The sequence below is a fragment of the Salminus brasiliensis genome, chromosome 1 (assembly GCF_030463535.1).
Source record: "Salminus brasiliensis chromosome 1, fSalBra1.hap2, whole genome shotgun sequence".
Taxonomy (NCBI): domain Eukaryota; kingdom Metazoa; phylum Chordata; class Actinopteri; order Characiformes; family Bryconidae; genus Salminus; species Salminus brasiliensis.
In genome coordinates this window covers 74327798-74341670 of record NC_132878.1, presented here as the reverse complement: position 1 = coordinate 74341670, position 13873 = coordinate 74327798, and the positions used below count along the sequence as shown (strand labels likewise).

The 13873-nt window shown below is 41.4% G+C and overlaps 1 protein-coding gene across 1 annotated transcript in view; it reads right to left on the bottom strand.

Annotated features, from left to right (window-relative positions):
* Positions 1–13873, bottom strand: part of c1h8orf34 (chromosome 1 C8orf34 homolog) — a 131055-nt gene that overhangs the window by 50049 nt on the left and 67133 nt on the right. The window contains exon 8 of the mRNA XM_072657527.1: positions 1220–1355. Coding sequence (XP_072513628.1) covers positions 1220–1355 — 136 coding nt within the window. The remainder of the gene's footprint in view (positions 1–1219; positions 1356–13873) is intronic.

Genomic DNA, 13873 nt, shown 5'->3' with positions numbered 1-13873 from the left:
ACTGTCTTGCTGAGGTGTGTCAGAAAGCACTGTAAAAAGATACACTGTTTTTATGTCATTTTAGATGCTTTACTAAGTACATGGCACGTCCCCTTTCCACATCAAGCAAAAAAAACTGGTATGGGTGCATAAAGTTTGCTTAGTATTAGCTCTTAGCTCTGAGTGGTTCAGTGGTCTAATGCGCTACCACTAAGGCCCAGGGGTTCCAAGTTTAAATCCCAAGTCAAGCCACTTTGCCATAAGTGGCCGGGGTCTCAGAGAGCACAATTGGCCATGCTCTCTACAGGTAAATAGCTGGTGCTCTCTCCACTCTCCATCACTCTTGGAGCTGGGCACCCAGCACTTTTCTTGGGGGTTATTCGGCTCAAAACATTCAACAAACAATTTATTTAAAACTAAATTTTGCTCAGTATTGATAAATTGATAACTAAGATATTTCAGTATGTGATACCAGTGTGTACCAGTCTATAGAGGATGTTCTTAGCCTGTATGAATCATGTGAACTGGTTAGCTAGCCTGTAATCTCAGCTAGACATAACCCCTCAGCTTGGGTGAGAGAGGAGAATGTCATTTATCTTTTTTGTGTTTGTGTTTTTTTTTTATTTTATTAAAAGCCAAAACAGATATTGTGCTAATTGTGTAAATGTTGGTTAGCTCTTACTGTTTAACCCCTTAACACAGAAAGGCTTATGACACAATAAGGCTTATCATTTAGTAACTACAAGGACTTCTGTACCAGTAGAATAGAAGTTTGAATTCCAGTACCTATTACAGTTCTCTCTTTAGTCCTATGCTGCTCTGTGTTGGTTTCAAGCTCATATTAAGACAGGTGGAACTATCCTTTAAAATGAAATGAACTTTTTCCTGCTTCTGTAATAAACCAATTATTTAATCAATTTGTGTTTTAGACGCCTATATCTCTGAAAACAGTCAGGAATCTAAAAGAGTGTTCGAGAATTGTGCTGGGGTCTACAGGGTTATGGACTATTGAAACCAGATTGATTTTATCAGAGGAGGGTGTGTAATGAAATTTGTCGGGATCTGACTGGCCGATTCATACTGGATAAAGTATATGTGTTATTTACATACGCATACAAACACATGTAACCAATACACACTCACACACACACGGCAGTGGGCTCCAGTGGTGAGAGATTAGGCTTGGCTGGAGTAGCAGGTCTGTTTGGACAGGTCAGTGGGTTTGTGGGTAAATATTTACCTTGCACACCTTGAGCAGATGTTGAGCGTAACTTTGGCCTGAGGCTCTGGGCAGTATGAGCTGCGGCCCTGGCTAAACTTACTGCCGGACGGCACCAGGCCAGTGACCCCTTCCATCCGCAGATCATCCAGATCCTCTGAGAGAGACAGTGAGAAAGAGAGAAGGGTCCGAATCTGTTAATTGATTTGGAGGAGTGTCAAAATGATCATGGCACACTGCAAAAAAAAGGAAAGCGTAGCATATATACAATGTTCAAAAGTTTGGAATCAAATATAAAATCAGTTTTGTTGCAAATATATTAACTCACCTGAATGTGTTAATTTTGTGTGACGGAGAGTCACACTAAGAATGTGATTAATGTGTAAGAAAATTACATTTTAAGCAGTATCTGAAATAATAAATAGAGCATATAAAGGCAGTAGAGCACTATGATTTAAATCATTTAAAAAACAGTCCCTAAAGTGGGAAAAAAGTGTCAGCAACTGCTTATTTACATGCGGCACCACATGAACAGTTATTGGTGTGTGCTTGTTTTGTATTATTGTTGAGAGAAAGGGAACAGGTAAGCATTACATAGTGCCCCTAAGGCAGAGGTGGTCAAAGGGGGACGGAGTCTAGTACAGTTTGCTGATTTCTCTATTGATAATAGACCTACTAAACCAGGCAACTGACTGGTAAGGTAAATCAGGAGTGGTTGAGCAGGAAGAGCATCAGTTTATACATAAATATTGATATTTAGTTACAGAGGGTCAAAAAAAAGGACACTGGGGTCATATGGATGTCTGCCATGGTTAGGATGTTGTGGCTTTAAGTGGCCCTAAGTTGTAGGACTTATTTATTCTTCTAATAATTATTCTCTAATTATTTATTTTCATGCCAGTCTAAAAAAATACATAAAAAATTAATTTAGTTGCTATTAAAATATTTCTACTGTTAGACTTTGTTGAGGCAGAAAACTTGAAAACGAATTTAAACAGCAGAGCAACATTTTAATTGGAGGTGAAGAACAGAGAGATGTATGACCCTTCCTCCGAATTTAAATGCAGCAGTGCTTGCATTCATATCAGTGCTGTTTTTCTTCACACATGTAAGGAAACTTTCCTTTTAGTTAGTTTTTATGTCTTCGTTGCCTGAGATTCTAATCATAAATATCAGTAATAAAATGGGTATAATCGCAATGATACACTTATGCGATAGAATAAGTGAAGAATGATGATAGAATAAAATATCCCAAAACACCATCTGTTGTCTATGCACTAAAATAATTTCAGTTGATAAAACTACTGACAGTCTTTTGCTATTATGACTAAGTTATGACTAAAAGATATGTATTTAACACTTTTAGGCCATGGAAGCAGACTAGAAAAAGGGAGCTAGGACTCAAAGGTCACCAGTTCAATCTCCTGGAAGGAGGGGGGGGGGGGGGTGAAGGCACAATGCTTACTCCTCCCTCCATATGAACTTGAGCAAGGCACCTAACCCCCAATTGCTCCCCAGGTGCTGCCCATTGCTTTGGGTGTGTGTTCTCACTGCCCTATTCACTAGCTTGTGTGTGTGTGTGTGTGTGTGTGTCTTCTAATTGTAATGTGTATCAGTCAACATTTGAACATCTTACTTTTCAACACTGCATGTGTTTAACAAGATATTACACTGGTTGAAGGTGCACACACTGCGTGTTGATTTTAGCACATCTGCTTTGACAGCGTGCTTTGGCGTAGAAGGTCAAGCCAGGTAAAAACAGTCTCAAAGGAGACAAAGTGGAAACAAAGGGCAGGGCAAGTGTTGGCAGATGTCACTGATCGGATTACAGTTTCAGCACCTGCTTTACAGTGATTAATGCGAGGCCTGGGGAACTGAAGCTGATCCGGGATCGGTGACAGATCAGTGCAGGCAAGATCAACTCACACTAAAAACATCCAGAAGGTTTGTAATTGCTCGCTGTTCACGGGAAAGACGCATGGGATAAGAGCTCTCAGCTGTGTGTGTGTGCATGTGTGTGTAGAGGAAGAGATGAGGAGAGCCACAACACACATCCTGACCCACCTCCTCAAGAACTACACATACACACACACGCACACATTCAGAGACACATACACAGCCCTGCTTTCATAGTGAAATTAGAAGTGAGATCGAGATTAGCCCACAGCTGTATGGTTACGGAGATGACAACATGGCCAGGAAGAGCGCAGATGGAGAAAAGAGGCTACATCCTGACCACAGCAAAGAGGAAAGACCCAGAACGCCAACAAAGAGCAAAGATTACAGAAAAAGACAAAGGAGAAAAGGCAAGTCTTACAGGGATGGGATTAGTTTATCACGAGGACATCTGGCAGACACTCAGTGACAAAACTGGGCTTAACGGCTATAATAATAAACGCTGGCAAGCAAGCTTGTAATGGGTTGTTTTTTCTGTGATAGTGTAGTGAAATGATCTCAGAAAACAAAAAGTTGATGATATACTTGTAATATAAAGTGAGTATAAAGTATGAACTAGAAGTAGAAGTGGTGTAGTGTAGTGGACAACAACACTGCCCTTTATGTGGCAAACTAGGGTTTAATTCTCTACCCAGACCAGCACATCACAGTATACCAATAAGAGTTCTTGGGCTCCCAACACTACATTCACCTGTCTGTGTAACATGATTCCCATGCAAGTACATCTGGAGCGTCAGAGCATCAGCCAAAAGCTATTAATGGTGTTGTTTATACCTGTAGCTTCCATTATCATTATAATCACCCCTTCAGTCAGTCTGCAGGAGTCTCCCTGTTTTCTAAGCTAACTTCAGGAGCAAAAATGTGTAAACTGAATTTTTCACCAAACCATTCCTTGAAATACGGAATGATCCCACCATCTTGCCCAGCATTATAAGAGAAAGTATGAGGAAAGCCATACCATCCTCTTGACACTGGACATATTCTCATAACATGACAGACTAGTTTCTTCTGTTCACTGTCAGCTGGTGCTGAAAGAGTTCAGCTCTGGCAGCAATTACAGCATTCAAGAACAGCAGGGAGTAAAAATGAAGAATCTCCTGCTTCTCTTTACTTTGCAGCTGTTCTTCTGCAGGGTTTAGGGCCTGGGCCTCAGCACATCGCCTGACAAAAGTATGTGTGATCAGGTAGAGTCAAACATGGCCTTCAGAAAGGCAGATGAGTCCATTCAGATGAGTCAGTTCAGATGAGTCAAGAGTTTACTAACAACACTAATAATGAGAATTTAGAAGCCATGTTTGGCTCATATAGATTTTTTTGGATACCTAACCTAAACCTGTGTAGCTCCACCTTGCTGACTGTGATAGATAACCCTTTCTCACCACAGGACCACTGTTGGCAGGATCTCTTCGGATGTTGGACTCACTCTCAACCCAGCAGTGACCCCTAAAGTGTAAACCCCCAACTCTGCTGTGCAAGAGTGTGATGCACTTATACCGGCTATATCACACACACACACACAATACCACGCCAGGGTCGCTGGTAAAAGTTTAGACTTTGACAATGAGGGACAGCAAGACAAGAATTAAAACAAGGAAGTATATGTCCAGAACCCCCATCCCTGCCCGCAGGCACACAGGTTACACTAAACCCACTGCAGTAATTCTCATGCTGCTATTGTGTTACCCCCATAGTGTGTGAAGGGAAAGATGGACGTGCACCTTAGAGAAGAATAAAGCGTGACAAATGGCAGGATTAACTCGAGACATCCATCCACTGAGAAACTGCTCTTCCCTCACTCAACGCTGGAACTCCTCTCTCATCCCGTCTCTCTGTCTGAGTGGGCTGTTTGGAGAGAGGCCCTGTGGGAAATGCCTTATCAACTGTAATGAACAGTTCCACTGGAGTGTAAAGGCTCCAAATACAGCCCTGCATGTCCGCCATGTATATTTCTGTGTAACACAATGACTCATGGTTTCAGAGAACATATGACAGACCCACTAGCGGCTAGTGTCGCATTTCTCAGCAATATTCATTCATTTAAATTCTAATCTGCCTCTTCCTGCTCAGGGTCATGGCGGGTCCAGAGCCTACCCTAATCATAGGGCAAAGGCAGGAACTCCCAATTGACAGGGAACCAGTCACACACACCAGGGCACTTGACACACACACAGGGGGAATTTAGCAATTTAGTCTACTGGCTTGTTTTTGGGAGGTAATAGGAAACCTGAATACCAAGAGGAAACCCACCAAAAGATAAACCAACTTTCTCACAGATAGAGACCCGGGCAGGGATCAAGCCACGAACCCAGGCCACTCCTGTAGCTTCTGTCACAGAAATTGAAGTGTACCTCTGAGAATCAAGAACATGCAAAGCAACAGACTCAAAATGAACAAATCAAGGTCTCAAAAAAAAGAGTGTGTTTGAATGGTTTCAATCAACCACAGTTTTATGGCGATGTGTAAAGGCAGGCAGTCAACAGCACAACGTTATCTCACTTTGAAGCTGCTAAGTGCTTCAAATAAAATGACTGAATAACTTTAAGGATGTTATGCTGTGAATTTTATAACCTTTTTTCAACCCAGGATCCAACTACATTGCTCTGAAAGGCTCAGTCACGTCACCCAGAGCAGCAACTGCTGGCGAATATCTGTTTCTCGTCAGCCAGACACGGAGGTGCGTTCACACACATAGATGTGCAGACAGGCAATCTGAAGGGAACTGACACAATCTTGATAGCTGTGGCACCTTAGCTTAGATATCAGATGCTCCACTTACATTTGTCCCAGATTACATACTACCCTGCTACATCCTTTGAAAAACACCATTAAAGGCACACTCATCATAATACGCTAAATACAGTCAGACGTAAAAACCCATGGGCAGTGAAAAAGATGACAAGTTTAGAAACCAAACCCCTGCAGTGGGGTCCAGTGGCATTGTTCCTAAGAGTACTGAGAGACCTTTTAACATGACATTTCTGGTGCACAGACTAAAATAAAGGGATAATTGCACATGACTGGCATTTACATAGTTGCTGAATGAACTAAATGATTACACAGCTCTCCCCACATATATTATATATATATATATATATATATATATATTGTAAAAAAAAAAAAGGCAGTCTAAAAAACACTGCTCCTTTGGCTCCATAATGACGCAAAATGCTTGCACCCCAAGAATTGCCATTTGCAAATGAATTCAGACAGAAGCTCAGCTCCATTAAACAGTACATAGAAATCATTGTGTTCTTTATTGATTCTTGAGTCCAGGTATGTATCTGCTGGTCTGTCTTGGTTGCTAACTGTCATCTTCTATTGTTGCCCACTAACATAAAGCAACTGATCTTTTCTTCATCTTCTGGTAATGTTTTAGTTTGATTTAGGTGAACATCTGAGCTGCTACTGTACAGTTTTAGTGTGATTCACCCTCAAAATTCTCTGCTGGCAGCAGACTCCACCTCACTGTTGCCAAATGGAAAACTCATAAAATCTACAGGATTCTTCTAAATTACATATTCATCATTCAAACATGAAAAGTTTGCTTATATTGCACCTTTGGCTTCCCTGGAATGTGACATGCTTAATTGTGAAAGCGCACATATTTACATATTCAGTAAAGAAACAATGTGATGATCGGACAAAATTGTGAACCCCGACCAATACTGCAGGGATTTGTTGAATTTGCGGGAATCCTCATAACCAAACGATGGCAAAGTGGAAGTGCTGATATGACTTGTGCATTTTTCCAATAGCTTTTGGGCTTATGCATGCACAGAGATTGTATTTGTGAGTGTTTATGGCCTTTAAGGGACCAAATGTCCCCAAACATGAACATTTGTGGTTGTGGGGAGGTTGAGCTGCTCTCCCTAAGGAAAAATACTTTTACTCAAAAACTGTTTTTATGACACATAGTCAGAGATGCCAAAGCTCATCATTTGGTTGCTGATGTTTGGACTAACAAATACTAGTTATCTGAACATGTAATAGTATGTAAGGCTATTTATCTAGGTAGTTTTTTTGTAAATACACAAATAAACAGTCCACTGGGATTAACTTAACTATTTGTGTTATTTGTGTTCTTTTAACTGTGCCCTTCTAACTGTGCTCTTCTGACTGTGCCCTTCTGACTGTGGTCATCTGTTCTTTTCACTGGGTTCTAACTTTTCTTCTAACTGTGTTCTTCTGACTGTGCCCTTCTGACTGTGCCTTTCTGGTGGTGTTTATCTAACTGTACCCTTCGTACTGTGTTCATCTTTTTTTTTTTTTTACTGTGTTTTAACTGTTCTTCTAACTGTGCCCTTCTAACTGTTCTTCTAATCATGCTCTTCTAACTGTTCTTCTGTGTTTTTCTGGTTGTACCATTTTTGCTGTGTTTATTTAACTGTACCAATCTGATTGTGTTCATCTGTTCTTTTTACTGTGTTCTGGCTGTGCCCTTCTGACTGTGCCCTTCTGGTGATATTCTTCTGACTGCTCCTCTGACTGTGTTCCTCTGACTGTTCTTCTAACTGTTCTTCTAACTGTGTTCCTCTGACTGTTCTTCTAACTGTTCTTCTAACTGTGCTCTTCTAACTGTTCATCTGCGTTTTTCTGATCGTCTCCTTCTGACTGTGCCCTTCTGGTAGTGTTCCTCTGACTGTGCTCTTCTGTGTCCTTCTGACTGTGTCCTTCTGACTGTGTCTTTCTAGTGGTGCTCTTCTGGTGGTGTTTATCTAACTGTACCCCTCTGTCTGTGTTCCTCTGACAGTCCACTCTGGCTACTTATTGTAAGTATATTTAGGTTTATTCTACTGGTTTGTTTTGTAGTGTTTGACAGGTAAACACACTCACTGCTGAAATGCCGAATTCTAAACCAGTTTCATGACTGCCTAAGACCTTTGCACTTTTGTACTGTGTTTGTCGGTGTGTGAGTGTGGGGAAGAAGGGGGAGTGGGAAATACCAGTATGTGTGGTGATATTACATGTCTCATTCATCATCATGGTCCAGATCCAACTGGGCTGTATGAGAGCCAAAGGACAAATTCACACATGCACAAGCACAGAGCACAAACACACACACACACAATGCATGTGTGACGTCCTTTGTGAAAAGCCAGGATTTCTCTCTCCTGGTTAGAAAGAGTAAGCAGCAACTACAGTGTGTCCTGCTCTGTTCTCATTTATAAGCTTTTCTTTAGTCTTATCTAATCTTTTTAGATTTAAAAAACACTGTACAGTCCAATGATCTGTTTTATCCAATGATTGGTTTAATGTGTTCAGGTAATAATGTTATTAAGCCAATCAGTGATAGTATTATATTAAGTAAAATATAGCTTGAATCATCATTCATTTTTTTAAATATAGTGGCTTTAGAGAAAGGTGTATTCTGCATTTTGCTTAGGATTTGTTTACTTTAATCACTTAGAAGATCTACATAATGTTTCACTTCACCAGTGGTGTCCAAACATTGTCTAAAAATAGCCTGAATTCTCCATGGCATGGCTTCCACAAGATGTTGGAAATATTTATCACGCATTTCCTGCATATTTTTCAGGAGCATTTCCATGTCCTTAATCTCCCGTTCTACCACCTTGCAATGGATTCAGATCTGGTAACTGGGAAGACCACTGAAATACACTGAACTCATTGCCATGTTAATGAGCTTTGTGGCCTGCTGCATCATCATGCTGGAAGTAGCTGTTAGACAAGGGCTAAATTGCGGCCAAGAAGGGATACACATGGTCAGCAACAGTACTTCAGTAGGTTGTGGTTTTCAAGCAATAACTGATTGGAATGTGTTACTGGCCCAAAAGAGGGCAATGACACATTCCCCAAATCCTTACACTACCGCCACCTGACTGGACTGTTGACCCAAGACAGTTTGGTTCTGTGGATTCATGCTGTTAGGGCCAATTTCTGACCTTACCATCTGTGTGCCTCAGCAGAAATCCAGATTAATCAGACCAGGCTACATTTTCAGTCTTCAACTTTACAGTTTTGTTGAGCTTGTGCTCACTGCAGCCTCAGCTTTCCATTCTTGGCAGATAGAAGTGAAATCCAATGTGGTCTTCTGAGTGCTGTAGCCCATCTGTCGCAAGGTCCATTGTGTTGTGCGTTCTGAGATGCCTTTTTAGCCCACCACAATTGTACTGAGTGGTTAACTGAGTTACATTGGCCTTTCTGTCAGCTTGGAGGCGTTTTGTTGGATGGTTGCTGTGAACATTACTTGAGGCTGCTGGCCCATATCTTCTTGATTTCATGCATTGCACTGCTGCCACATGATTGAATGATTAGATAATTGCATGCATGGCTGTACATATGTACGTATGTCCTCCTAACAATTTCCAAAACTCTCCTGGATTAAGTTCAGACATTTGTGTAGTTATACAAGGTGATATATTGCAATCAATAGATCTCTAAAATCTTATTATAGAGGCTTGAGGCCACAGGTGCCTGTACAACAGACCATGCACCGTCATAAAATAAACAAAACAAAAAGAAATACTACAGACACAAATACAGCATGACCTTGATGTCATATCCAGGTGCACACTGCGAATAAAAAGACACACTGCTCCCCTCCTACACGACTCATTGAGAAAGTGCTTGTTTGTTTACCCGTATTGTCCATATCTCTGCTTTAGCAACCAGCAGCCCACGGAGAATTCCACTGCACTGCAAAGACGCAGAGCACCCAGCTTTACGCTGAAGTGCACAACAACAGCACATCGATATGACAACACGGCTGTACCTGTGTGTATCTGAGAGGATCTATGAATGTGTATATCATGGTGTATGTGTTTATGCTTGTGGGTGTGTGTATTTGTGTGAGTAAATTTGTGCAAGTTTGTATATATGTGTGTGTGTGTATATATGTGCAAAGATCTGTCCTTTCAGAGCAAGGCATTTGGGCGTGTGTGTGTGTGTGTGTGTATGTGCGCGAGTGTAAATCACTCTTGATGTATTCAGTCAGATTGAATGAAATGAGCGGTGGGGCTTCCAGTCTGAGGTGGAAACTATGTGAGCGATGCTGTTCTAACAAAGCCCAGAGAGACGGGGAGGATTCCAGTGTGTAATCACACACACACAACGCCCGAAACACACACTGCACCAGCCGTGTGAGATCACACTAAACTTTCCATGTTCCTTAATGAGAGTCAGGCAGACAGACAGGCCGTCCTGTAACTGCTTTATGGAGACAGCACACAGTGAGGAACATTCATTCAGCCAGCACTGAATACACACTGAACACACATTGAGTACACACACATGGAGCTATGAAGGACAAAAAACATAATTAGCAATGAATGTACAGAATGGAAAATGCTGAAGCTTACAGTTCAAGCGTCACACACACATAGGGGTCTGCAATGTAATGACTCGTGATAAATGATTGATACAAATCGTGTGCAATACTGCCATCTTTTAGACCAATTGACCCCAGTCATCATTGGTCCAGAGCTGACCACTTTTTCTTTTATTTAGGAGTAAAGGAGAGTGGTAGGTGTTATGAAGCTTATAATTCAATAATCACTCCGATAAGTGTGGCCAATATGATCATTTGAGATATGACGATCATGATATCAATTCTATGCAATACTTTACAATACATTTTGGACCAGGGGTGTCACGCCGTATCCGTGAAGGGCCGGAGTGACTGCAGATTTTCATTCCAGCCAAGCAGAAGCACATGATCTCAATTGTTTGAAGACTCGACAATTGATTGAACAAGTGGACTCACACCAGCCCTTTGTGGATACAGTTTGATACCCTTGATAGAGAGTCTGTAATCAACATCAACAACACCCAGTTACTAGAAGCTGCATAATCTACGCAGAAACATAGGAAAACAGGGTCTAGTCCTCACACAAAGATAGGTTAGCTATTTTACACTAAAAAAGTAAAGGTGCATTTTTTGTCACTGTATTTTGTACAGAAGAATGTGTCCTCTGCATTTGACCCATCTGTGGTGGTGAACACACACATACAAGTGAACTAGGGGCAGTGAGCACACACACACACACACACACACACACACACACACCTAAAGCGGTGGGCAGCCAACTTCAGCGCTGAGGGAGCAGAGAGGGTGAAGGGCCTTGCTCAAGGGCCTGACAGTGGCAGCTTGCCGAGCCCAGGTATCGAACCCACAACCCTGTCATCAATAGCCCTGAGCTCTAACCTTTAAGCCACCACTGCCCCTCCTGCTGGGCATGAGAAAAAAAAAACAACCAAAGAGTCTTTGTTGATTACATTCATCTAAGAGTAACAATGCTGATTTGGGGTCAGTCTATGGCTTTTACATAACACTGAAAGTGATGGCATGGGCTGATGAGGCCTGAGCTTAGATCAGTTTTTGGATTCCCAGATGTTTGATGAAGAAAAGGTTTTGTAAGGAACCATGTAAGACTACAATCCATCTATAAGATTGCAGGTGCTTTGTCTTTGCCCTTAAAGGCAGATGTGCAGCACAGTGTGGTGACTGATCTGTAACCAGGGAACTCACCAAACTGGACGCTGGTGCTGGACGCTGGAACTAAAAAACCCTGAACCATGTATCTCTGCCACATTGCTCACCCTCAATCACCATCAAGTGTTTATTTCAGTATAAATAAGTGATAGATTCACTACACAGCAAAGTGTAGTGACAGTTAAAGACTATAGCCCATTTGTCAGAGTACAGTTTATCAGCTCCCCTCTACCCCCATCATCATTGGTCATCATTTCTGACCACAAGATCATTGGTGGTGCACCATAATCCAGCTAAGAGTGGCACTGTAGTGTGACCACTGATGAAGGGAAAGAGGATGGCTAACACAAACTGTGCATCAATAGATGAGCCACGAGGAAGGTGACCAGGAGGAGTAACATGCTAATTTTCATGATGACCAGTAAAGTTCACCACCTTTTTGTTTTATTTTAGGAGCAAATAAGAAGTGCAAAGGCATTATGAAGGCCTGGTGTGTTCTGCCTTCTTTACTCTTGGCATTTGGCTTTCATTAAGGGGGAAAAGCGCGACACTTGAGTGCTGCGGTTAGTCCCTATACACACCGCTTTGATGTGAAGTGGGAAATAAAAAAAGTGCATTTTGTTTGGCTTTGTAATAAAAACAATATTTCGGTCTATTGCTATAATTATGCGTCAGATTTGAATGCACGGTGCCCCTCTGCAGAAGTATGCCGCCCCAGAGCCTTGCGCCTGTAGCATATGGCTGTAAAAGTATGATTGAGATCAGATGCAGACAGACATGAAAGATGGGACCGGGCGGGAGAGAAGCATGACACACATCTAAACGGCGCAAAAGCTAGACGTCTCCACCGCACAGGCAATTAATAAACTTCAATGAGTGGAGACAAAAAGCATATCCAGCAAAGCCAAGGCATACAGTAAGCATTTTCTGACGCCATATTTAAGCCATTTACGTATACTGACCAAAAAAAATGATCTATATTATTATTATTCTCTTTATTTTATTATTTTACAGTCTGAATGTTGTTACACTCAAATATGCAACACTGCCATCTTGTGGTTACATTAATATTGTCCAAAACACAGCTTGTACATGAGAAATGTGTGCATAATACACTATTACAAACAAGTAACCGCACAGAAACATAGTATTTATCCATTCATCTGCCAAACAGAATGAGTTAATGCATATTCCTGCCCAATGACATCACGCCAACCATGATTTACTCACATTTTAGATAATAAATACATCAAGCTGCTCTCTGATTACACAGTTACTAGCTCATAATGCCAATAACTCATTCAGCAACCCCCCTATTTATTTGTCAGCTACATCTTATCGTCTCTCACACAGCATTTATTCTGTTTCTGTAACAAATACTTTGGAGCTGACATTATGGCGTGATAGCTTATCATACCAACAGGCCACACGTAAACACATTACGTTCTGATGAGGCTGACTGAGAGCTTTTGTCTGCACAGGATAAGGTCTTTGAGTGAGAAGAATAACAGAACAAATAAACATGATTTGGAATTTCTGCTCCATGTTTTTGAACTAAGGGTGGGCTGTATGCCCATATGTCACCATCCATTCATCATAAATGATTTGTCTGAGAATATCATTGGTATGGTTAGTACATCTAAAATAGTGAATCCTGCCCCGCATGTTTTTAGTGTTTTCCCTGCTCCCAATACACCGGATGCAGCTAAACAGCTAATTAACAGCCAGTGCATGCGTTGCAGGTGGTGTATTAGATCAGGAAACCACTAAAATGTCTAAAATGCAGGGCAGGAAGTACTCAAGTACTAGATATGGTAACCACTGAACGCTCAGCAAACTCATGTTTCATAAATAAGACCAATTTGGACCAATATTACAGAGCCAATAAACTACTTCAACCAAAGCAGTTACTGTACAAATCACACTGCAAAGTAGCCTACTGGAGGGCACCTCGTTATGATGTCATCTTACATTATTAATTAGTCAATGTGCTATTTCACACTATTTTCATCCTATCTGTTCTTATTATTGTCCGCTAACCTGTCCTGCAATTTAGTAATGATGCCCAACTAACTGCAGAAAAAACTCTGTATATCCCTCTTCTGCCACCATGATACAGGTACACTAGCAACACCCTAGCTTCACATGGGACGTCATAGCCATCTTAGATATCATAGCAATCACCTAGTACTACCCTAAGTAACTACCTGAAACACCATAGCGCACACTTAGCAACCCCTCAGCAACCAGGAGAGATATCATGGTAA